Source organism: Monodelphis domestica, chromosome 1, assembly GCF_027887165.1.
Source record: "Monodelphis domestica isolate mMonDom1 chromosome 1, mMonDom1.pri, whole genome shotgun sequence".
Taxonomy (NCBI): domain Eukaryota; kingdom Metazoa; phylum Chordata; class Mammalia; order Didelphimorphia; family Didelphidae; genus Monodelphis; species Monodelphis domestica.
In genome coordinates, this window is record NC_077227.1 from 511,042,601 (window position 1) to 511,068,532 (window position 25,932).

Below are 25,932 nucleotides of genomic sequence, written 5' to 3' on the forward strand. Positions count from 1 at the left end.
CCCCAAATCTTTCCCCCTAGGTCCTGCATTCCAATTATGAAAATATTCTTTTTTGCTTTTGCCTTTTAATTGAATTTTACTTATTCCATGTAGAAATAATTTTAGGCAATTTTTTCTGACATTTTGCAATTCAGATTCTCTTCCTCCCCTTCCCTGAGGTAGTAAATAATCTGACATACGTTATATTAGTGTTTGATTATGAAAATATTCTTAATTTTTTTCAATTCTTCCAGGAATTCTAGTTGATGTTCTGCCCAAGCTATTTGTCTTTGAAGGTTTGCTTTTAGATGTCTGTAGCTCTTCTTCTGGAATTGTGTCTCCAGCACCCTGTCACTATAGTAGCTCTTTATTGTGATATCTCAAAGATAGTTCAGTCTGGGGACCTGAAGTCTTCCGTGCTTCTAGAGTGGTCTAATTGATCTAAGGTAAAGTTTGACTCTGTCCTCCCAGTCGGAGCTATGCAAATTGTTGAACTGGTTTTGGGTCTGAGCAATGTTTGTGGGCTTGCCCTAGTTGAACTTCCAGTAGACTTCTGTTGGCCTCAGCTACTATCAGGCAACTAGAAAGCTCTGCTGGATTCGTGACAGAAAGGCCGATTGGGAAATTATCATTTACTCTGGGATTTCTGCGTTGGTTATTCCACAGCTAGTTTTAAACTGGGCTGAAGTTGGAAATGAAACCCTGTACCTGGAGTCAGAGTCACATAGCTGCCCCCCCCCTTCTGAATTTGCTTCTCATTCAGTGCACAGCCTGGGGCTGATGAATACCACTCACCCTAAAATACCAACTCAAGATCTTCTCTTCATTCATCCCTGGATTTGTGACTCAGACCTAGATAGTGAGCAACAAAGCTGCTAATTGGGATCTATTCTTGCACCTGAACAAGTTCTATCCCTTTCCTGCTGGATCCAGGCCCTCTTTTTGCCTTTGGCATCTTCCAGTGCTAGATAGAATGCTTCTTAGGAGGCCAACACTGGTTAGATCCCATCTCCAGTATCTGCAGACTCCTTTGTCTCTCTATACCAACCAGAGATGAAAAAAAATGACTGTTTTTTTTTCCTTTAATGTCACAGTCAGGACTTGATCTGATATTTTTTCTAGATTTATATGGAAGAGGTGTATATGCGTGTGTGCACGTGTGTATGTGTGTATATGTGTGTGTGTGTGTGTGTGTGCAGCTATGGGGAGGAGTTGTGGGGAGGAGCTCCATTGTACTTCTGGCTGTTAACTCCCTTGAGATGAGTGTTGAAGGATGTTAGGAAAGCTAGGAGGCCAAGGTGAAAGGGAAAATGTTTCAAGCTTGGGGGATGGCCAGTGAAAAGGCATGGAGTTAGGAAATAGAGTACCCTGTGAAAAAAACAACAGCTAATAGGGCTCTGCAGCTGGATCATAAAGTACATGGGACAGAGCAAAAAATTTTTGTAAGAAGACTGGAGAGGCAGGATGAGACCAGGTTGGATAAGGCTTTGGATACCAAACAGGATTTTATATTTGATCTGGATGCAATAGGAGGACAACTACAGTTAGAGGATTGACATGGACAGATGTATCATTTAGAAAAGTCACTGGCAGTTGAGTGGAGGAGGATTTGGAGTGGAGAGTTGAGACAGGGTTATCAATTAGAAGGTAATTGCAATAGTTTGAGCAGAAGGTAACGAAGACATTAGGCAGAGTTGTTGCCATATGAGTGTAGAGAAGGGGAAAAACATAAGATGTAAAGACAGAAACAACAAAGATTTGACAACAGTTGGATATGTGGGGTGAGGATGGTGAGGAGCCTAGAAAGATGGTGATGTTTTGTGACTGTAAGAATGGAAGTGCCATCAACAGGAAATAGGGAAGTTGAGAACAGGGGAGAGTTTGAAAGGGAGTGGGGGAAGTAATGAATTCCACTTTGGGCATGTGGTGTTTAAGGTGCCAATAGGACATTCAGATAGAGACATCCAAAAGGCACTTGGCTCTGAGGAACTGGAACTCAGGAGCAAGATTATAATTAGATAACATATCCAGAAATCATCTGAATAGAGTTGATACAAAGTAAATGAGATCACTATGTGAGATAGAATTGAAGGAAAAGAGAATAAGGCTCAGCACAGAACCAGGGGAGACACTCCTGGTTGGGCATGACTTGGATGAAGATTCAGCAAAGGAGACTGGGGTGGTCAGATTGATAGGAAGAGAACTGTGGAAAAAAATCAGCTTCATAAAAACAAATGAAGAACACAGTATTGTATAGAGAAGGAGAGTATAATCAACAGTGCCAAAGGCTGTAGACAGGTCAGAAAGGATGAGGACTGAGAAAAGGCCATTATTAGGTTTGGCAATTAAGAGATAATTGATGACTTAGGAGGGAGCAGTTTCAATTGGAAGCCAGATTGTGAGAGTTGAGTAGAAGAGTGAGTGAAAGCCCCTAGCATAGGCAGTTCAGTCATGAATGGAAGAAGCATAGGATGATTGTGGGGATCGTTTATATTCGTCAAACTGATTTTTAATCCTATAATTTCTTTTCCACATTGTGTTATAAGTCTGATCCTGGGGATGGAGAGCCTGTGGTCAGAGTCTGTTCTAACCTCTAGGGAAGAAGGACCCAACAGGACAGCAGTATTGCATCTGGCCTCCCTGAGGTCGTAATACAAGGAAACACTCCCTAGCAACTCACTCCAGGAGGGAGCAGACAGCAGCCATGTGGGTTCTGGCTCCCTGTTGTGTTCCCCATAAGGCACACAATTTATTTCAGGTGAAACCAGCAATGAGTTTTTCCCTATTCCCTATGGTCAAGATCATAAGGAGTGTATATGAGGAGAGGATGGAGACAGAGGAGAATAGTGAGCAGGAGCGTTCCTGGGGGTGGTACTCTCAGGTGGGATCATTCTTTTCTTTATGTTGTTTCCTGCTTCCTGCTGAGCTGTGTGGGTAGCTTCTGTATGAGTTCAAGAGCTGTTGACTTATGTAAAATCATGGCTGTTTCTCTGGCACAGATGGAAAAACCACTTTTATATTAGATATGACCCTTCTCTCACAGCTTGTCCCCCTGAAGTCCTGTAATGTTCAAGTAATCCTGAGAATGTTGCTTAAAGGAACAGTTTCCAGACAAAACAACTATTAGAACAGAGGAATAGGAGAGGTTGGAGATGAACTGTTACCCAGATGTTTGAGGCCCAATATCCTTATTTTCAAGTTTCAGTGTTTTCAAAATTAAACCTCCCTAGGAGTTACCAGAAGGCTCCATCAAGTCTTTCTCTAATGTTTCACTTTCACCACACAACTCTGGGAAGACAGTTGTGAAACTAAGTGGTGAAAAGGGGGCATGACATCTCAAGGCTACCCTAGGTCAGTGACATGAGTCCTGGCACCCTCTCTGCATTCCTTCTCTTGTCTCTGCTCTCCAGAAAACTTACTCTGGACATGTAGGGCTCAGGAAAACTGGGATGCACAGTTTACTTGAATGTAGTCAGTGTTTCTGCTTATCTGTAAAATGAGGGGCATTGATGACCTCTGAGGTCCTTTCAGTTCCTTTTCAGATTCTGTTTAAGTTCTGTAGATTCTCTGACAAGATCTTTGGGATAATTCTAGTAGCAGATAGGAGTGATATGGGTGATATATACCTCATCTTGTTTCCACATGGTTTTAATTTTGCTAGGTCCCTATTTTTTGAAAGCTTTTTATTCAATGTAGTTTGAAATCTCCTCTCACTATTATGTTGTTGGCTATGTATTCTTGTGATTCACTTAATGGTTTCCCTTATAAATTTGGATGCTTAAAGGCATTTGGAGTAATATAAGCTTAATGTTAGAACAGGTAGGTGAAACAGTGGATAAAATGCTTCCTCTGGAGTCACGAAGACTCATGAAAGACACAATAATACTATTGGTTCTTTGTTTATGGTTCCTTTTAGCAGAATGTAATTTTCTTATTTATCCTTTTTTTCATTTTTTAATGTTTGTTTTTTATAGCGTCAAATAATATGATTGCAACTTCTGTGTTTTTTTATTTACATGATGCATAGTAGAACATTTTTTCTAGTCCCTCAGGTTTATTCTATATGTGTCCATTTTTAAATGTCTTTTTTCAGAGCAAACTCAAGTAATTTATATACACACATATACATACACACATATATAAACACCTGAAAGGCTGTCATTCTTAGGGACTGCAGAAGTCACCTACTCATAGTCATAAGACCATAGAGTTGGAGTGGACTTCAGAAGACATTTTTTTTTTAAACCCTTACCTTCCATCTTGGAGTCAATACTGTGTATTGGCTCCAAGGCAGAAGAGTGGTAAGGGCTAGGCAATGGGGGTCAAGTGACTTGCCCAGGGTCACACAACTGGGAAGTGTTTGAGGCCAGATTTGAACCTAGGACCTCCCATCTCTAGAGCTGGCTCTCAATCCACTGAGCTACCCAGTTGCCCCCTCAGAAGACATTTAATTCAATCCCTCATTTTTACAGACGAGGAAACTGAGGATCACAAAGGTAACAAAAGTTAAAGGCTGTGACCAACATTGTAAAGAGATCAGGAGGCAGAGCAAGGAAGCACAGTGAGGTCCTTTGACTCTAGACCAGCTGACTTCCCATGGTATCATTGCTTCCCTATGAGCAATCTCTCACTTTTTTTTTAGTTCAATAATGTTTTATTTCTTCCCAGTTATCCATAAAAACAATTTTCAACATTCATTTTCTAGTATTTTAAGTTCTAAATTGTCTCTTTTCCTACCTCCCTCTGTTTCCCACTCCCTGAAATAATAAGCAATTTGATATATTATACCTGTGCTATCATGCTATCTATATTTCCAAATTCATCATATTGTGGGAGAAGAGCTATCATGCGCGCACACACACACACACACACACACACACACACACCATGAAGAAAATAAGCTGAAAGATGGTAAACTTCAATCTATGTTCAGATTCCATCAGTTCTTTCTCTGTAATTGTAAAATGTTTTTTTTTTTCATCCTAAATTCTTAGGAGTTATTTTGGATCATTGTAATCCTAATATTAGTTCTCATTTACAGTTGATCATCATATAAGATTGTTGTCTCTGTGTATAATGTTCTTCTGGTTCTGCTCTTAGTTCTTTGCATCAGTTCATGCAAGTCTTTTCAGGTTTTTCTGAAATCTTTCTTACAGCACAATGATATTCCATTACAATCATATACCCCAACTTGTTCAATCATTCCCCAATTGATGGACTTCCTGTCAATTTTACAATTCTTTGTTACCACAAATGGAGCTGCTATAAATATTTTTGTACAAATAGGTCTTTCTCTCTCTCTCTCTCTCTCTTTTGGATCTCTTTGGGATACAGACCTAGTAGTGGTATAACAAAATGTATTTGTTAAAACAGATTGTGAAGTTTTCTTTTCTTATCCAATCCTTCTGACTCCAGGTTTGGTGCTGTATCTACTATGCCACCTAGCTGCCCCCCCCCCCTTAGGTTTTTTTATGTGTGTTCTGTTTCAGGCTTTCCCCCCTCAACTTGTGGATTAATCCTTAAATTGTTTCTACATTTCCTGTCTTCAATTCCATAAATTCTGATCTCACAATTCTCATTTCTCTTTTAAGTCACTCAAGAATAGTATGTTATGGTTCTCCTCCTAATCCATGGGTATTGCCTCATTAAGCACTGAATCATTTCCCTTTGTTTTACAGTATTTATTCATAGATGCCTGAATTTGTTTATTAGATCTAGGAAACATATTTCTTTCTGTTGCTAATGTTTTCCCTATTGGTTTATCTGCTTATGATCAAAGTCTTTGAGTTTTCTTCCTCCTGAAACCTTTGAAAATTTCAATATTTTTCTCTCTTATTTTTCTCTACTGTTCACTTTCTGACTCCCTCCTGTGATTTTTAGATTTTCTCCATCTTGCTTAGTCTAGTACCCAGGAATGTACATACCCACACTACACTGGCATATGCTAGCAAGTGACAAATCAGAAACAACTGACTGTCCCTTGGGCTGTCCTAAGCCAAGCTTGAGCCACCATTGGCACATGTGAGACACAGGAAGTGATGTAGAGAACTGCCTTTGGAGTTCTTGTCACTTCCTGTGGAGATTGATCCTAGAACTCGAGCCTGGAGGAGCTCCCTCAGACAGCTTCCTTGAGACGGTCACGTGGTGAATGATAAGACTGACTCCCTTTTCCCTTGGCTCTCTCTTGGCTCTCAGGGGAGGCCCCCTTGGCCAAGACCTTGAACTCCTGCCTGGCTCAGCCTGAGCCGGAGCAATTTAAATTAACTCTTCCCCCCCCCCCCTTCTTAATTTCTTCTTCCTATTGTAATTAAATCACCATAAAGTTCAATCCTGACTTGAGTGTTTAATTTAGGATTTAAGAAATTAAATCCTTGGCAACCAATAATTTTTACATTCAGTCTCAACCCTAAATTTACGCTTTACACTCCCCTCTCAAGATGGTTTCCTTAATGGCTGGATCTCAAAGCATCTCAGTAGCTAGGCAATTCATATTTCTCCAGGCTAGGTCTTTGCCCCAAGTAATTTTTGGGAAAGATGGAACTGGTCCCAGGTAAATGCTGGGCTCTTTCCCATAGGCTTAGTGGAATCTCACACATCCCTGCACCTTTCTCTCCTCTCATCCCGGGCTGTACACACACAGTGTCCTGACTTGTCCCCTCTGTTTCTCAGAGCTCTTCCATTCTACCCAGGAGATTAGTGTGTAAGATTACATTTTGTTCTATGTTCATGGGTCAGGTAAGTTTATATAGCCTTGCTACCAGAACTGTGATGAGCTAGAGTTAGGTGACAGTTCATGGAGTTTGGGTTTGTTTTTATTAACTTCCTTTTGGTTCTTGGTTTATTGCTGAAATCACTTTATTTCTACACCATAATTTCTATTTTGTAGAAATTTGAAAGGCCATGAAGATCAGAAAAAATGTCTAGTCCTCTCTTTTATTTGTTACCTGACCTAGCATCTCATTCCATATAATTTCTCTACTTACATACTTCCTTAAAAAAATTGGTATTTATATAATGCTTTCCCTATATATAAACCTGTATAAGTGTTATTAACCTTATTTTACAAATAAGGAAACAAACTCAGAGAGGTTGAATTACTTGCAACACAGCTACTCAGTGTCAGGGGTAGGATTTGATCTTCGGTCTTGTGACTCCAAATAAAACATTCATTTGCGACACCAAAAGCTTTTCCACAGACAGAAACTCTCTCTGGCTGTCTCTGTTTGTTTGTCTATCTGTCTCTCTGCACATACATACACACACATGCACACACATACATACACATATGATAATGATTAAAATTCTCTGGATACTGTGTCTTAATTTATAATTATTTATGAAATAACAAAAAGTATGCCAGAGAAAAAGAAGGTAACCAGTCACTTTGCCTTCTCTTCAGAGAGCCAGGTTGAGCTGACACCTACCTACTCATTCTGAATTCCCAGGAAAAAGGTCCCTACTTCCTCTGGGCACTCCAATCTATGCTCTTTGTTATGTCCCTTTCTTTAAGCCCCTTTGATAGAAGCATTCAAACTTCTCTCTGGACAAGGAGATTCTGGGGAGTCATTCAGGGTAAGAGATGAGGTCTTCAGGAAGCCAGAAGTCATGAGACCTTTAGAATGGCTGCATAGTGTGCATATCCACTTTTCTCTACCCCAGTATTCCCTTTAAAACTTGAAGGTTGCTAAACACACACACACACACACACACACACACACACACACACACACACATCATGCCAAGGAAAGATCAGATATTACATTTACATTTGTTTCCAGAAGAGGGACCCAAATCAAGAACAATGGAAGAAGTTGCAAAGAGGTAAATACAGTCCTCCTGTTGGGAAAAACTTTCTAACAATTTGAGCTGTCCACAAGTGGAATGAGTTGCCTCAAGAGGCTCAAGAGGCAGGTTCACCATCTTTGGAGATCCTCAAGTAGAAGCTGGACAATCATTGGTTATGATGTTATGGTATTCATTTGGTGTGTGGATTAGACCAGATGACCACTGAGGTCCATTAGAAGTCATTGCAAACACATTTCTATCTATGTGGCTAAAATCTATCTATGTGGCTTCACCAGAATCAGTTAACTTAACATCTCTGTGGAGAGAGTAACAATGTTATTGCCTCTGTCAAACTGGAGGAAGGAATTAAGCAAATACATGAAAGTATTTTCTTCTTTGGGAATCCAATTAGATTGTCCTGTAGCTTGTCTAACCTCAAATATAGATCCAAATTAATGAACATGGCAACAACCAGCTGATGGAAGCCCTTTGATTTAGTCCTCTGCTTGTTTTCCATGCTCTTTGACCCTACCATCAGTAGATTATCAGAGTTCCCTTACTGAGTTTTAGGAGTTTTTCCTTTCCCTAAATGTATCACTATTCCTTTAGTAGTCATCATTCTGCTTTGATGCCTCTAGCACAAGGGAAATTCAACGTGAGTAATTCCATTGCTTCAAAATGGCTTGGCTTTTTAAAGAGCCAGGCTTCATTGCTTATAGATTAGCTGTAGAGATGAGGATGTAGTCTGTTAAGTCTTTACTCTCTGGAAGTCTGTAGAGTTTGAGTTCTTCTCTGCTAATGTTTATAAGAGGTTTAAGTTTTTTTTTGAAATGTTGCCTGAACACTGGGGTTTGAGTTCTTAAATGATAATCTAGCCATGGCAATCTACCCATTTTAAGGTATCAAAGTTCTTGTCAGAGTTAAATTATTTAATTTCATTAGTTGTCACTTCTTTTCAGTTTCTCTCCTATTCAGGTACCTGTTGGTCAAGTTTATTTCTTGCTCTTAGGTATTTATGTATCTTTCTAGAAGTAAAATATTTCCTTCTCACAGAAGGGGAAACCAAGACTCAGATAATAGTAGGAAATTCAGATAAGACCATTCAGTAAAAATGAGAGGATCTTATACTTATTCCATGAGTGGCACATGGAATTTTTTTAGAAGTCACATACTTTGTTATTTGCAAGGTTGGCAGGTTGAGGCAGGGCAGTTTCCTGTGCATGTTGATGCCTGCCATTTGGGAAAGTGTATAGCACATTGTATTTTATTTTTCTGTTCTTCTATCTGTAAATTTTCTCAAGAAAAAGACTGATTTTTTCCCTTTGTTCTAATAATAATATTTGTGTTTTACTAATCTAGTTAAATCAGTTCAGCAAAATTCACAGCCATTGCCTTATCTATTCCTGCTAGGAATATATTTTGTTTAGACTTTTTAGGCTATGAACCAGGAGGCAAGGATTTGATTGGTATACAAATGGAAGAACCAGAATATTCAGAGATTAATTATGATTGGTCATCATTTTTACTACTATTCTCAACTCTATATAACATGTAACTCTGCTATATCTTGCAACTTTTTTGAGATATTTTTATTTCAAATCCTTGGTTTCTTTTTTTGGTCAATAGTTTAGTTCACTTTTCCCAAGTGATAGTTATGGAATAAGTATCCTTCCCAAATGGCAACATTGTAGTATAACTATTGAGCAATTGCTACTACCCCAAACCTTACAAATAGATTACATTGATGTGTATAGTGTAGAGTGTAGGAATAAGCTTGGCACAGAAAGGGACCATTTGTAATGTTGCAAGCAAGGACAGGAGTATGACAGTTGGAAGGAACAAAGAGGCTTGTGGGAAATAGAACAAAGGAGGGGGTCTTTGCTCTCTGGACTCTGAGGGAGATGGGAGTCGAAGACCTGGGCTTGGGACCCATCACTGGGATACCGGAGGTTTTCCTCAACTTCCCCTTGTACTGGAGGATCAGAAAGCATCCCTGAATTCACCTGAACATCAATCAAAGCAGAGTGACCATCATCTGCTGGTGAGGGATGTTCAACCCCGAAACCTCATGGGGGTCACCCTGAAGACTTGTCCCAACCTGTACCTTCCCAAGAAAGACACTAGCAACCTGATTTTAGTGTAGTCTAGTAGATAGTTTAGAGAAAAAGAAGAACACAGAAACCATAGCTGTTTGACTCAGCTGAGCAGAGAAGACACAAACTGCCAGGGTGTCTCTTAGGGTTTCCTAATCCCTCCTTTCTAACCCTCCCTGTTCATGTTTAATAAATCACCCCTTCTGAGAAATCAGTCAGATTAAGGTTGTCTTTTAGAGGATAAGAAAGAATAAGAGGGGAGAAAGAGGGAACTAGGAAAGGCTGTCTAGTAAGCTTTGGTCTAAGTCAAAATCCAGAGCTGAAGTCTATTCCTCATCCTACAGAGAAGCCTCTTGTCTGGGCAATGGTCTCAGTCCATCCCTGCTCAAACATCATCACAGGGATACCCCCTCTTGAATCCTTTGATGAGGGGGAGGAGAGATAAATGGATTCTAACTCATCAGTGATCATCTCTACCACACACTCTTAAGTCTATCTCTCACACCATTCCTTTATTCGCTTTTAATCCCCCCTTCCACTGTTATCAAGATAACAAAAGGAACTTATGCAGTTCTTTAAAAGAAGTTTGTGATGCTTTTTATTTTTTATTCCATAGTCGTCATGCATCACCCATCCCTCAACATACACATTATATTTTCCCTTGTAACAAAGAAAAATAATTAAACAAAATTGACTGATTTAACATCTACCTCTACTTAAAGGAAGGAATTATATTTCATTAGACTCCGGGAATATGATTTATCACAACAAATTATCTTAGTCTGGCTTCCTTTTAGTGTTTTCATTCCCATTGTTATGTATTATGACATGTATATTGTTCTTCATGATTTCTAGTAAGTTGCCCCATGTTTCTTTGATTTCTTCACATTCTTCATTTTTTTATGGCACAATAGCATTCTATAACATTCACATGTGACAGTTTTTTCATCCTTTCACCAAACAATGGGCACTTGCTTTGCTCCTAGTTTTTTTTTTGTTGTTGCAAAAAAGGATGATATGACTTTTTTGGTCATATGGTGTATGTGGGCCCTTTCTGTCTTTGATTTCCTTGGAATAGATGTTTAAAAATGGGATCCAGGAATTGTGAGTTAATAAAAACTTCTGCCAGGAGTACTGGTGATAACATTCTTTAACTTTTTTTCCTAAGGGTCTTCTCTTATCTAACTAAGGTAATAACCCATGTCTGTGATGGTGAACCTTTTGGAGATAAAGTACTGGGACCAACCCCTACTCCACTCCCCAGACCAAGTACTGTGCCCATGTGCTCCTCCCCCCCACTGAGTGCCAGTTGTGCTCTGCCCCACTTATCCCACACAGAGGAGAGAGAACATGCTCCCATTGGTCTACTGGACAGAGGGCTGGATGAAGTGAAGGAGTGTAGGGAGGGATAAGGATGTGACCCAAGCACTCTGCTCCTCTCCAGCTCTGCTACCTGTGAGCTGTCCACCTTACCTGCTGTGCACTCTCTTTGGGCTGCTGGGCAGAGGGGCAGGGGATGTGAAAAAATGTCAACAGGCACAGTGGAAAGAGGGAGGGGAGCAGATCCACCTGAGTCCCACTGCCTTTCTAGAAACAAACTCGGGGGGGGGGGGGAAGGGGGAAAGGGCAGCCATATATCCACAGAGGGCACTCTGCATGCCATCTTTGGCACCTGTGCCATAGGTTCATCATCACGGCCCTATGTCCTTTGACTTAACAGGTGGCGATAACACCTTTGTGTGGTGCCCCAAACTACAAGAGATTATCATGACCTTTCAGAGTTTGGGAGCAAGAGGCTCTAACTTATATCTCAAAGCATCTCTTCAGCCTATGCCCTCTCTCCATGATAGGAGGTAAGTGTTTCCTCCTCATAAACTTTGAAATCTTGACCCTTGATGGTGAGTTACTTCTCACTAGAGAGATTTCTCAATTAGTCATCACCATTTATTTCAAACTCAAACCCTGGCACAATATTATAGTATTATCTATACTGAAATAGAAAAGCTGAGGAAGACATCATCCATTTGAGGGACTCACAATCTAATGAGAACAAACATCAGTAAATACCTATGAATATATGGCAGAAATCTATAAACATCTAAATATTATGACACTTAATAATGTGCCCAACTAAACATAACTACACATAGTAGTATGTTCAAACCAATACTAAAGAAAATTAAATTTGACTGTTATGTCCAAGATTCTTGCAACATTGCAGAAATCACATGACACTTGTGACACTGCAATCTAAATCTGCTTGTGTGACGAGTTCTGCCTTCAGTAAGCCTACGGGAAGGTAGCATGTCACTATATTTATTATCCAACTAAGGGATTGAAGTATCTGGGTTGCCTACTGAAATGACTATGCCAGCCTAGTTGTTCTGTCAGTGTCCCTGTGCATTGTGTGGAAAAGTTTTTGTTTCTTTTCTGAAAACAACAACAAAAACTGCTGTATCTCCACCAGTCACTGGCTAAGTTTGTAGATACCTAGAATAATTTTTTGCTGTTATGTTTATGACTTCAACAATGGCCCTGGAAAGTTTCATTCTATCCCTATTAGCCATGTCCAGAGTTAATCCAGGGAATGAAGGGATTTATTACTTAGAATATGAAAAAAATGTAAAATCTATGATCTGTATGTAACTCATGAGCCTCAAGACTATCTATGCTCTCCTTTCTTAGGTCATGTTTTCCCACATTCACAGATTCAATCTTTTATATTATGCATAAAATAGGGATAATAATAGCACCTACCTTCACTATTCTGAAGATCAAATGAGATAGTTATAAAGCTTTTTAGCACAGTGCTTGGCACATAATAAGTGCTATATAAGTGTTAGTTATTATTCTTATTTGTTAAGATAGTTTACTACATATGTAGAAAGTGAAAGGAAATAGATCAAATACACCTAAATGGAGATATAGTTCTTCAACTGGAGCCAAACCTCCACTTGCCCTTCCATATCTTCTGAGATGGGTAGAAGTATTTTTGAACTGCCTAAACCTAAAACTTATGGGGGAAAAATAAGGAAAGGGACTTTCTGCTTTCGTTTAAGGCATATACACTAGAAATAAGGGAAAGTAGAAAAAGGACTCAATCTTCTTTAACTCCAAAGGCTAATGAGATTCACTAATAGCTGTCAGTCTTCAATTTTGGATCCTTTCTCTTTATGATCTTTATTCTCCATAACATCGTGCCAAGTCAAAAAACATTTATTAAATGCCTTCTGTGTGTCAGGTATGGAGTCCAGTGCTAAAGATATAAAGAAAGGCAAAAGGGGGCAGCTAGGTGGCTCAGTGGATTGAAAGCCAAACTCAGAGGTCCTGGGTTCAAATCTAGATTCAGACACTTCCTAACTGTGTGACCCTGGGCAAGTCACTTAATCCCCATTGCCTATCATTCTTCTGCTTTGGAATCAATACACTATTAATTCTAAGAAGGAAGGTGAGGGTTTAGAAAAAAAAAAGAAAGGCAAAAATAGTCTCTACCTTAAAGGAATTTCACAGTCCAATGGAGGAGATAAAAGGCAAACAACTATGAACAAACAAGACATAGGCTAAATTGGAAATCATCTCAGAGGAGAAAATCTCTAGGATTAGAATCTCCCCCTTAATACTGGACTCTGATTATCTTGAACACCAGCTATTTGAGTTTTTTTTTTTTTTGGGTGGGCAGCCTTAATAGCAGTAGCTTGAACATCTATTTTTTTCCAGTGGTAGCCTAGGCTACCCCTTGCTTTCTCATGGAAACTCAGTAGTCCGAACTAATTAGCAATAGCTGTTCATCCCCATTTCCCCCATGGTCACCAGAAAGTCCCTCTTCAAGGTCAGTGGAAGGAAGAGAAGTCAGCTCCAGATACTGTAGTATATAGATAGCTTTTCCTCCTCTATCTTATCTTATGTTTTCCTGCCAGAGTGAACTCAGAGCTGTATACTTTCAACAGTAAGTATCATCTTCTTTCCCAGAAAGGAGGATCAGAGCCATCTTACTTCTGGTGAATTCAATTTTGTTTTCCCCTTGAGAAATGTTCTGGGTCCTCTGTTGTCCACACAGGTCAAAAAGTGATTTAGAAGCACTGGTTACACACAGACTTATGTCACATATGGTGACACATTTGCTAGCTAAACCTTAGTGTCCATATGTTGACTATACAATAAAAGTTCAAAGTGACTTCTTATTTCTTAATAGGGGGTGAGTATAACTCCCTAAGTAGTGTAGGCTCAGTTTCTTCAGCTGTCTTGTAGGAAGAACTATAAATTGTTTTGAGATTGGAAGGAGGAAGGTGTTTATGGTCTGAGAAGACAATTCTGACTCAACTTTCCACTGAAGAATTGGCTTTCATTTTGGAGACTTTGGAATTGGGGACATCCAACCAGAGGGGAAAGGGGTAGGGTGAAGAATACATAATGGTAAGCATAAAAAAGAGCCAAGTGCTATAGTACTATAATATCAAGAGAACTGGATTTTTATCTATATGACAAGTCACTTCTCTTTTCTGGACCTTAGTAGATTGAGAGCCAGGCCTAGAGATGGGAAGTCCTAGGTTCATATATGACCTCAGACACTTCCTAGCTGTGTGACTCTGGGCAAGTCACTTAACCCCTATTGCCTAGCCATTACTGCTCTTCTGCCTTAGAACCAATGCACGGTATTGATTCTAAGACAGAAGGTATGGGTTTAAAAGAAAAAACTCTCAACCTGGGAACAGGTAGGTATCTCAATGGATAAGAGTATTGGTCCTGGAATCAGGAGGACCTGCATTCAAATCTGGTCTCAATTTCTTCCTAGCTGTGTGAACTTGGGCAAGTTAGTTAATCCCAATTGCCTAGAGTTGTTACTAAGAAAGTCTGGGCTTAATAAGAAAATAAAATAAAATAAAATATAGTATCCCTAGCCTGCTTTCCCACCTTGGAGCTTTGGAATATCCTTTAGAACTCCTCCATGAATTTCCTATAATTTCTGAGGAAATTTCAACCCCCTGGAATCCCAAGGATGAAGTAATTCTACCCAGTCATTTTGCAGAGGGCATGATAACTTGAAGCAGAAGAGCAGAAATTGCCCTTCAAAGTGATAGAGAATCTGGATGCTGCCAATTTCATAGGGCCCGGGACTTCTCAGGGCTGCTAGAATCTCATCCAGAGTTAGTACCTGGGGTCTTCACATTTGCTACAGCAGTGATTCCCAAATTTATTGGAATGGTAATGTCTGATTTTGGTTTGATCTTTAACATACCCCTTCTTAAAAGTGCTCTATCTATCTATCTATCTATCTTTACATCATAGTTAATTTTTAAAAATTTGAAAATTATTAGAGAAATGTCCAACACTCTTTAGGTCTGTGGGAGATATGACTAGGTTTTGTAAAATCACAATGGGTAGTGGATACTATCTATATACTAGGTAGGATTTTGTACTGATCATGAATAATGAGGCCAAGGCCAGTGGTGCCTCAGACCTTTGTCATATAATGGATGAATGAGCATCAACAGAAAATAGAATTATGCTAAGAACATGAATTTGAACACTCACTATCTGCTCCGATGTTATATTGAGTAATTTGCTGCCAAACTAAACTTTACCACATTCTGCTGTAGCTATAAATAACCTACACTTGTGCCAGCCTGCCAAGATCCTGCCCCTTTCTCTTTCCTCCAAGTTCCAGATCTAGTGTAATAAGCTTCTTTCCACTTCCCCAACTTAGAACTTTAATCACACTGTCTGGGTTGGGTGGGAAAGAGAAGCACATACAGAAAAAAAAAAAAACAAATGCAAGGTAGGAGATGGCTTTGGGACAAGGAGTGGAGCCAGGAGATATCAGCTGGGCTGCTTTTAGCTCCTATGATGAGTGTCAGATGATAAGTAAAGAAATGGAAGGAAGCGTTGACAGTTCAGTTTGTTTTCCTCTCTATAAAGATCCTCCCCCCCCCCACCACCCCTTTAAGGTACTTTTAAGGCTCACTAGCTTCATACCTATTCCTCTGTATAAAAATTCCAAAAGTCTCATTTCAAATACTGGAGCAAATGGATGGCTGTTCCAGAATACTAGTGTTGTTTCTTAGTGGGCAGCTAGGTGGTCAGACCTATGTTGAGAAAGACTCATCTTCCTGAGTTCAAATCCAGCCTCTGACACTAGTTGTGTGACCTTGGACAACTCACTTAACCATGTTTGCCTCAGATTTCTCATCTGTAAAAATGCACTGAAGAAGGAAATGGCAACTACTCCAGTATCTTTGCCAAGAAAACACTCAGTGGGGTTATGAAGAGTCAGAGACACAACTGAATATCTTAACACCAGTTGTACTTGTTTCCTTTTTAGAAAGGAAAGCATTTGGAACCCTGTTGCCTTCGAATCAGAAGCATTGTATGAATAATTTTTTAATTTTCTTTCCTTTTGATTCTCTAGACTTGGAACCATCAGTCATATTTTAAGATTAAATCTATTGCGATGGGATAGGGAGAAAATGCATGATTTTAGATTTTATGTAAATCTATTACCAGGAGTCATCTTTCCATTGAGTTTTGTAGGAGATTTGTAGGAACTAATTTTATAGTAGATAACTTTGCTACCAGGGTTTTGGATGTATTAGAGGCTTAACATATCATCTCTTTGGAACCAGAAAAAAAAATAGGTATTTTAAGAGTCATTTAGAATAATTTGGTATATGCCCTTGGGTCTTGTGGAAAGAGAGAGATTAATAATCCCAGTGGGATTTAGGCTCAATGAAGATTTCCCTGTTCTGTCTCATTTAAGTGAGTTGTTGGCAGGCTTTTCAGCCTAGAGATACCCAGTGCTTCTATGGGCTGGGCTAGATGGGAGACCTTTGTGAAAAAACTTGCTGAGACTAAGAGTCAGCAGGGGGCACTCGTCTCCTGGTTCATTAGCCTGGAAGAGAGTAGGAGTAGCTGTTGTTAGAGGGGGCCTTCTGGCAGTGATGGGGTGGACTGAGTCAACTATCTGCCCTATAGAGGTGTGAGACATCATTAGTGACTATATGAGGAACTGCGAAAAACTCTAGGCTAAGAGTTGTCTGATTTCATGGTCAAGTATCCTTAGGAGGCCCAGAGATTTGGCAACTGAAACCAAAGGTCCCCTTCCCAGAAAGATCCTTCTCTTTCTCCTGCTGCCACCCACCTAAATCAGACCTCCAAGGAAATCTAAACATTCCCCCATAACGTTAGACTAGGCATGTACACAGCACCCTTCCCTTAATTCAGCTAAAGCAAGGTCAGAGTTTTACTAAGAAATTAACAACTAAATTGAAGCCAAATAAGGAATAGAAGCATAGAACTCTCAGGTTGCAAGAGGGAATGAATAATTCTCTGATGTAACCTTTCCTGACCCAACCCCCAGAGTCCTCCTGTTACTTTGATCCATTTTAACAGTGGGGCCTGAGCAGCAGCCTAGCAAACTACAGGTGGATAAACTCAGCTCCTTTATCTTTACTTAGCAAGTGTCTCCTCCTGACCAATCCGGATGGCTTTAAATGGCCTTGTCAGACCCAGCCCTCAGAGCAGTTTTCTGCCAAAGGACTTGCTTCTGCCTGGCTTTTCCTATCACTTCACATGCATTCTATCTTCAGGACTCTAGGTTACTTTTTGCATTTACTAACTCTTAGTCCCTTCAAAGTGGGACACAGTTAATGCCTGCCATAATTTTGGAGTTTGAAAACCAGGATGCTGAAGCTGCTTGGATGACAGACAGTGTTACTGTTTTGCTGGTTATTATGAGTAGGCAAATCCCTTTTCTTCTCTTTTTAGCTCATTTTCTACTTTAAAATGAGGGAGAATGGTACTTGTCATCCAGAAGTTAGGGATTTAACCCAATCAGGAAGACACAATACTTCCTAAAGGAGAATGTTCAGATCTCTCGGTGACTGATGTTTGTTGCTAGTTTGGGGTACATAAAATTCCTTATAAGACTAGGAGTGCTATTGTGAAGAGAAAGTTCAAGGATGAAAATAGAAAGTAGAAATAGAAATATAAATGTTTATATAAACCCTTACCTTCTGTGTTAGAATTGATTCCAAGTACTGATTCTAAGCCAGAAGAGTGGTAAGGGCAAGACAGTTGGGGTTAAGTGATTTACCCAAGGCCATTTGTATAGGACATGTCTGAGGTCAGACTTGAACCCAGGTTCTCCTGACTCCAGGTCTAATTATCCACTGAACCACCTAGCTGCCCCAGAAGGCTATATTTGGAAGGAAATGAATAGAATTAAAGATTTGGAGAGTGAGAAGGAAGAGAAGAGCAGAGATTTAGCTGATAAACACTTGGAAAAAACAGGGAGAAGTGAAGAAACAGAGGAATATCTGAGACTACTCAGTATGAATTTATACCTATATGTTCAGTCATAGATAGCAATGGATAGAGCTCTGGATTTGGAGTCTGGAAGACTCATCTTCTTGTGTTCAAATCTGGCCTCAGACACTTACTAGCTGTGTGATCCTGGGCACGTTACTTAACCCTGTTTGCCTCAGTTTCATCATCTGTAAAATGAGCTGGAAAAAGGAAATGGCCAACCATTCCAGTATCTTTGCCAAGAAAATCCAAAGGGGTTAACAGAGTCATACACAACTGAAACAAATGAACAACAACAGTCATGGATGCTGTTGTGTTGAACCAGATACTTATAAAAACCTTGGCAAAATCAGTCTGAAAGCCATTTTTGTGTGTAATCAGATTTTGAGAGTGGAGGCTGAATTAACCCACCAAATTTCATAGTCTGTAACTGGAGTCCCCAAGACTTTACCCTGAGTTAAAGATAAAGCTGAGCACCTCCAGGCCGATGCATAGCACTGGTCTGAGTCCCAGTGAAAAGCTCCTCGCTGCTCTGATCATCAGGTCACAGTACTGTTCTCATGGTGCCAGATGCTTTCATCCATTCAGTTCCTGGAAAGGGCAGCCTGACTGAATAGGCTAAATGGATAAATAAACGGCAATTAATACATCAAAGGAATATTCTGTCAAGCATGAGGAGTTTTTTCTAACTGGCTGTTTGGGGGACAGTGTAATTTGATCCATGTAAGGTTTGTTTCTTCTTTTCCATTAGCTCAGCATTGATTCTTCTTCCTTGCATTGGCTTTTGCCATGTGTTATGCAGAGCTGAAATCGAAAGGCCTGGTTTTATTTAGCAGCACCTGCCTATAGGATGTGCAGTGCTGCTTCCTGCCAGGAGAGCTTTGTTCCTGCCTGTACAGTGACAGCCCAAGCCAGCCTGGCTCCTGGCAAAGTGGCTCACTAATTGACCAAAATCAACAAGACAGCCACCGCTACCTCAGGCCGTTGGATGTCATAGGGACTCAGAAATAGTGTTGGTATTAATTTATTCTTGTTAAACTGGGGTAGAGTTAAAAACTATTAAAATTATTTTTCTTAGGAGACTTAAGTAACATAAGTATTTTGGGTATTGTCACAAAGTGCTAGAGGCAGGATTTGATCCCAGATCTCTCCTGACTTTCCTCTATATTGTTCTTGAAAAGTAAACACTGATAAAAAGGAGAGCAAGAGTTAGACTATGCTCTGTCTCTTGTACTCTATACCTTTACTTATGCCTGTAATTTCCATTGTCTCTTCTTACCTGTTGAATCCTTTAAAGAAGAGTCCTAAGTGAAGCTTGTCAGGAAGGAGCTATCTTCTTTCCTATATCACATAGCATTTGATCCTTTTCCTTCCTCTCTCTCTCTCCTCCTTCCCTTCCCTCCCTCCTTCCTTCCCTTCCCTTCCATCCCTCTTCCCTTCCCTCCTTCCTTCCTGCCTGCCTGCCTTCCTCCCTCCCTCCTTTCCTTCCTTCCCACCTTCCTTCCTTTCCTACTTCTTTCCTTCCTTCCCTCCTTCCTTCCTCCCTCCCCTCATTCCTTCCTTCTTCCCTCCCTTCCTTCCTTCCTTTCTTCCTTCCTTCCTTCCTTCTTTCCTTCCTTCCTTCCTTTCCTTCTTCCCTCCCTCCTTCCTTCCCTCCTTCCTTCCTTCTCTCCTTCTTTTCTTCCTTCCCTCCCTCCCTCATTCCTTCCTTCCTTCCTTCCTTCCTTCCTTCCTTCCTTCCTTCCTTCCTTCCTTCCTTCCTTCCTTCCTTCCTTCTTTCCTTCCTTCCTTCCTTCCTTCCTTCCTTCCTTCTTTCCTTCCTTCCTTCCTTCCTTCCTTCCTTCTTTCCTTCCTTCCTTCCTTCCTTCCTTCCTTCCTTCCTTCCTTCCTTCCTTCCTTCCTTCCTTCCTTCCTTCCTTCCTTCCTTCCTTCCTTCCTTCCCTCCCTCCCCCTCCTTCCTTCCCTCCCTCCTTCCTTCCCTCCTTCCTTCTTTCTCTCCCTCCCTTCCACCTTACCTTCTGTCTTAGAATAAATAAATAAAAATAAATTATATAATATTTTATATTATAATATATATTATATAATATATAATGAAACTTTAATTTAATTTAAATTAAAAAAATTAAATGTCAGGCCCAAGAAAGAAGAACAATAAGGGCTAGACAACTGGAGTTAAGTAGCTTGTCCAGGCTCACCTACTTGGGAAGTGTCTGAGACCATATTTGAACCCAGAACCTCCTATCTCCAAGCCTGATTCTATCCGCTGAATCACCTAGCTACGCAGTTTCATAACAACATTCTAATGCAGTGGTTCTCAACCTCTCAATGTGTAGCAATGAGAATACATAATGCATATCAGGTATTTACATTCCAAATCATAACTGTAGCAAAAGTACAGTTTTGAAGTAGCCTCCAAAATAATTTTTTGGTTTGGGGTCACTGCAACATGAGGAACTGTATTGCGGGGTCACGGCATTAGAAAGGTTGAGAAGCACTGTTCTAATGTAACTATCATGTTATAATTATTAGTGACTATATTGTATCTGTCTGCTCCTCTTGTGAGCTCCACAAGAACAGTGACCAAATGCTAACCAGATTTGCTATCTTTCTCCTGTGTTTGGTGCATTGCTTTGCATATCAGCCACTTAAATGTATATTGAATTGAAAACAGAAATGAAAGTAATCAATATGGAGGGCCAGAACTAAACATGGTTTTTTTTTTTCCTAGTATTCTTCCATTTAAAGAGTTCAGATAATTTTAGGTGGAGAAAATATTTTTTTTTTCTCAGTGCTGGGGAGAACACACATGGAAACTGAGGTACAGAGCAGGCATGTGATTGATTTGGGGCAGACTCTTAGATCTAGGTTTTGACAACCAAAACACATTCCTTTCTCTCAGCTTTATTGAAAGTTTGTAGCCAGGTATCAACTGAAATAGGATAAATGAAATCACCTTGTTCATGAAGAGGAACAATGGAATTGTCTACTTACTAATAGCCAACTGAGTACAGGTGGGGAATGAGGGTTGTTCAACTGTGAAATCCCTGTTCTCCATGCTTTCTCACTGGGAACTATGGAGGAGCCCCGTGGGAGCAGATGATTCTTATTCTCAGAATAGCAGCCACAGACGCCAAAGTTTCAGTCAAGTGATTCCTCAGAAGTGCAGGGAATAGAGAAACCCATTGTCGTCAGTTAGACTAAAATGCTCTGCATGCCGCTCCTGAAGAAAACCAGCATATTGAACCCTAATGAATGTTTCATTTTATAGGCTTTGGCTAAAGTGCTGGGGAGGGCTGGCCCTTCCTCCTCATTCTCATGTAGTCATCAAGGTCAGCATTTCTTTTCCTGAAGAAGAGTGTTGTCATTTAATCCCACCCTTACATAAAGATTTAGTCATATTTGTAGCCTACTATCTTCATGCTGCCCCCACAAAAACACAGAAAAGGCACATTCATCAGCCCCCATTATCAACATTCCTCATCCCTCTGCGATAATCCTGTGGAAAGGTCACATTTGCAGCAAATGCGCAGAATGATACAAGTTCAAATTCAAAAATGCACCAAGAAATATTAAACCATTCCCACTCATGTGCTGAGATCCACATGCCCACAATACTATCCTTGCATGTGGGCATAAACCCAACTTATCCCAGATGTACCACCCAGACCAGCAAACACCAGAGTTCTTTTTCTGAGGTCCCACCCTTGCCCCTCTTCTGTTCCTAATAAATGCTAAAATCAGGAAAGGGTGGCCAAGGCCACCCCCAGAGCCTCCCACATTGGCCACTGGTGCCAACTCTTGTGGGTCCTAAAAGGCTCCTCTGAGAATTAGAGTCACCTCCATCTGTGATATCATTGATGTGGAGAACTCCTGGGATAGCTGTCCTTCCACAGATGCAGGTCAGCACCTCATTTGTCACTTTGAGTCTCGGAGAGCTTCCTGGGGTTCTGAGATATGAGCTGAAGTGCTTATGGTCACCCAGACAAACAGTGGGAGTCAGAGGCAAGATTTGGACCTGGATGTTGTTGACTTTCAGGCCAGCCCTCCATCCCTTTGCCAGGCTGCCCCTGAAGAATTATAACCTTTAACATATTAAAGTTTTCCAAGCATTTCTCTCATGCAACGTGGTCAGCATAACAGGTATTGTCATCATCATACCTGGCATTATCAGGATTTATTATCTATAGAGAAATTACACTCTAGCCTTTACTTTACAAAGTGGGAGGTGGTGGGATGGAGTGGGAAGAATAGCGAATTTGGCATTTCAGCATTTGGGTCCAAACCACAGCTCTCATACTTACTATTTTTGTGTTTGAATAAGTTGGTTAACCATGCTGAGCTCCATTTTCCCTCTGCTGTAAAATGAAGACATTGTGCCAGATAACCTTAAAGGTCCTTTTTAGTTCTCACTTTATGATCTTAAGATTTTAACAGGATAAGACAATAATTACAGTCCTTAAGTTATTCTGATAGTCACAAAATAAGGAGAAACTTTCCCCCCTATCATTGGAAAGTGATTAGGAATAAGTAGGAGGATGATTAGTTTTACTAATAGGTGGGATTCCAGGTAGAAAATAAAGGCTGGGGGCAGGATTTTTTTTTTAAACCCTTACCTTCCATCTTGGAGTCAATACTGTATATTGGCTCCAAGGCAGAAGAGTGGTAAGGGCTAGGCAATGGGGGTCACGTGACTTGCCCAGGGTCACACAGCTGGGAAGTGTCTGAGGCCAGATTTGAACCTAGGACCTCCCATCTCTAGGCCTGGCTCTCAATCCACTGAGCTACCCAGCTGCCCCCTGCAGGATTTTCTAATAAAAAATTTAATTAAAATTTACAAAGGACCCTTGCATGTCAAGGCAATTGGGTTTTACTTCATGTATCTCTAAATTCAATCTGTAATTTTGAACAAGATCCTTTCCCCTCTCTGTCTCTCAGGTTCCTATTGCCTTCTCCTCATTGCATATCCTATCCATATGCAATCCATATTTATTGTCTTGCCTCATTTTAGGGTCCATGAGACTGCTAACGGTATGAGTTCAAGAGAGCAAGAAGGCTCTACACTAGAGACTGAGCTGGAAACTAACCTTAGTTACATCTGTAAGGTTAGTCTGGGTAGACCCACTCTCCGTTTTCTTTCACCGAATTCTGCCTTCCACAATGTTGAAAGTAACAGCCAATTCTCTCTCTCTCTCTCTCTCTTTCTCTCTCTCTCTCTCTCTGTCTGTCTCTCTGTGTCTCTCTCTCCCTCTCTCCCTCCCTCTCTCACTCTTTCCCTCTCTCCCTCTCTCCCTCTTTCTCTCCCTCTCTCCCTCTCTTCCTCCAATGCCTTGCTCTGAGAACCCATGAAATGACTTAGAGTTCAGGCCTCTTTCAATCCTCCTTTCTCCTGAATCACATCCAGTGTTGCTAAGGGGAATCTTCAGAGTGACTCTGTTCTTTCCCTTGGGCATTCCTGATACCCCACTTCCCATGTGATTTCTCTCTCACTAGTTCCTGACGTTGTGTGTGATGGCCCAACCGGGTGCTTACACAGATGGAGAACTGCTCAACCTAATGTATCTAATATGCAGAGCCAGTCTCGATAGACAGTTACGGCTGCTCCCCAGCACTGACCTCCAGCAGCTCTTGCTCATGTTACTTGAAGATGTTAAAGACTGGTCAGAGAAGGTAGGTAGTAACAGGCCTCTCCCACTGGCCTGTCTTGGAGTTCTTTGATGGTGCTCAGACTTTCATTTCTGCCTCTACTCCTCAGAACCTCCTAAACTCTGCTAATACCTTTCTTAATCTAAAATTTCCCATGTTAGAAGTGTTATGTCATAGTAGAGATCTCTTGCTGTCCTCTTAGATGAGTGACTTCAGAGTTTTGAAAAGAAATCAGGGTACCTCTCCAAAGTTCTTATCTCACTTTCCACCTCAGGAATCCTAACACCTTCATGAGCCTGCCCCCAAGTGCTATGTTCTTGGAGGTTGTCTGGTTCTTTCCAAAGTACCTGGCTTGCTACTTGGTTTGGGTTCTTACAAAGGAGAAAGAGCTGCATCACTTCTGTGTTCCACACTGGCCTTAATGATCACCATTTCCTTTTTTGGCAGCTCCCAGAGCTGTGCTGCATGTTGAGCTGGGTGTCTGATCACCATCACAACCTGTTGGCTGCTGTACAGCTTGTCCTGGACGTTACTACCCGTGGCAGGTACATTTTTTCCATCTCCATTTCCACAGTGAGACACTTCATCTCTTTAGGGTCTATGTGAAGCTCTAAGATTGGGGCCAAGGTCTCAAGAGTGTGCTAGTGTCTATATATCATTGGTTTTGTAAGCAATGTTGTGTGCTTGAGTCCATCTGCTACTTCCCTCAAGGGTACAAGAGATCCCCATGAAAGAGGTTATTCTTTATTCCCCAATAAAGGAATATCCTCCCCGCAAGAAATTGAGAATAAAGAAGGGGTTTCTAAAAAGAGGACGAGCTGGTGAGCTCAGAAGAAACCTAAATTGCTCAACCTGGGTCTCTTAGTAAACAATTACCTGGTGCAATTAACGTGTCACCCAGAGGTGCTGGGAATGAACAGAACAAGTCACCAGATGCAGTCACCCTGAACTGCTAGACACTGTTGTTCTTAAGGTGAAGGAAGCCTATCCCAGTCCTACAAATTTAGGTCAGAAGCAAGGAGAAAAGCATCACCCTGCATAGCAAAATACCTACTCTCCATTGGAGGACTGAGTTCCTAGAAGCTTTGTCCCCAAGGAGTGAAAAGAACCAGATTTCCTATTGCACTGAAGACAATGTCAGGCAAGTTCAGACCTTTGAGCGGCCTGCTCAGCACCTGGCTACTAGCAGGGTCCACATTTGTTCTGTTGCAAAGGGTGTGGCACCAATACAAATTTAATAGGTGAAATAATTTCATTTAATTCAATGAACTAACTTAAGTACTAACACATGTGTTCAACCATGGGGATAAAGGACAAAAATTAAAGAATTGTTCTCATAGAACATATATTCCACTGGGGTAATACAACATGAATTCAGATAAATAAATACAAGGCAATTTTAATAGAGTGATAACAAGAAGGGAGAGGAAAATGATTGGTGGCTGGGACCAGGAAGGTTCTACAGAGAAAACAGCATCTGAGTTGAGTCTTTAGGGAAGATTAGGATTTTGAGAAATGGAATAGAGGAAAGAGTGCATTCAGAAATCAGAGATTTTAGATCATAGTGGGAACTTTGGAAATCACTTAGCCCCAAACTTGTATTTTACAAATGAGGAAACTGAGACCCACTTTATTTTATAGGATTATACAAAAACTAAAGTCTGGGTCATAATCCAAACCTAGAATCTTCTCTGATTCTGTGTCCTATTTTTTTTCCTTTTTACATTGAAAAACTTTTTTCAGTTACATGTAGAAACAATTTTTGATAGTTGTTTTTTGACATTTTAAAATTCAGATTTTCTCCTCCCTATTCTCCTATCCTTCCCAAAGTTATGCCCATATACATTTCCATATTGCTCATCATGATAGAAGACACATATCACATATAAAACAAAAATCTCATGAAGGATATATAATGGAAGATGGCATGTTTCGATCTGCATTCAGATTCCAATAATTCCTTTTTTGGCTGTGGATAGCTTTTTCTTCATAAATTCTCTGTGGTTATCTTGGAGAATTGCTTTGCTGTTAATGGTTTAGTCCTTCACAGTTCATCACTGTATAATACTTCTGTTACTGTATACATTGTTCTTCTGGTTCTGCTCACTTTACTTTGCATCAATTCATATGA

The 25,932-nt window shown here is 40.5% G+C and overlaps 1 protein-coding gene across 8 annotated transcripts in view; it reads left to right on the plus strand.

Annotated features, from left to right (window-relative positions):
• Window positions 1–25,932, plus strand: part of FAM178B (family with sequence similarity 178 member B) — a 211,584-nt gene that overhangs the window by 132,961 nt on the left and 52,691 nt on the right. For all 8 annotated transcript variants that reach the window (XM_056813064.1, XM_056813065.1, XM_056813059.1 and 5 more), the window contains 4 exons: window positions 11,578–11,710; window positions 23,167–23,260; window positions 23,649–23,825; window positions 24,249–24,346. In XM_056813064.1, coding sequence (XP_056669042.1) covers window positions 11,578–11,710; window positions 23,167–23,260; window positions 23,649–23,825; window positions 24,249–24,346 — 502 coding nt within the window. The remainder of the gene's footprint in view (window positions 1–11,577; window positions 11,711–23,166; window positions 23,261–23,648; window positions 23,826–24,248; window positions 24,347–25,932) is intronic.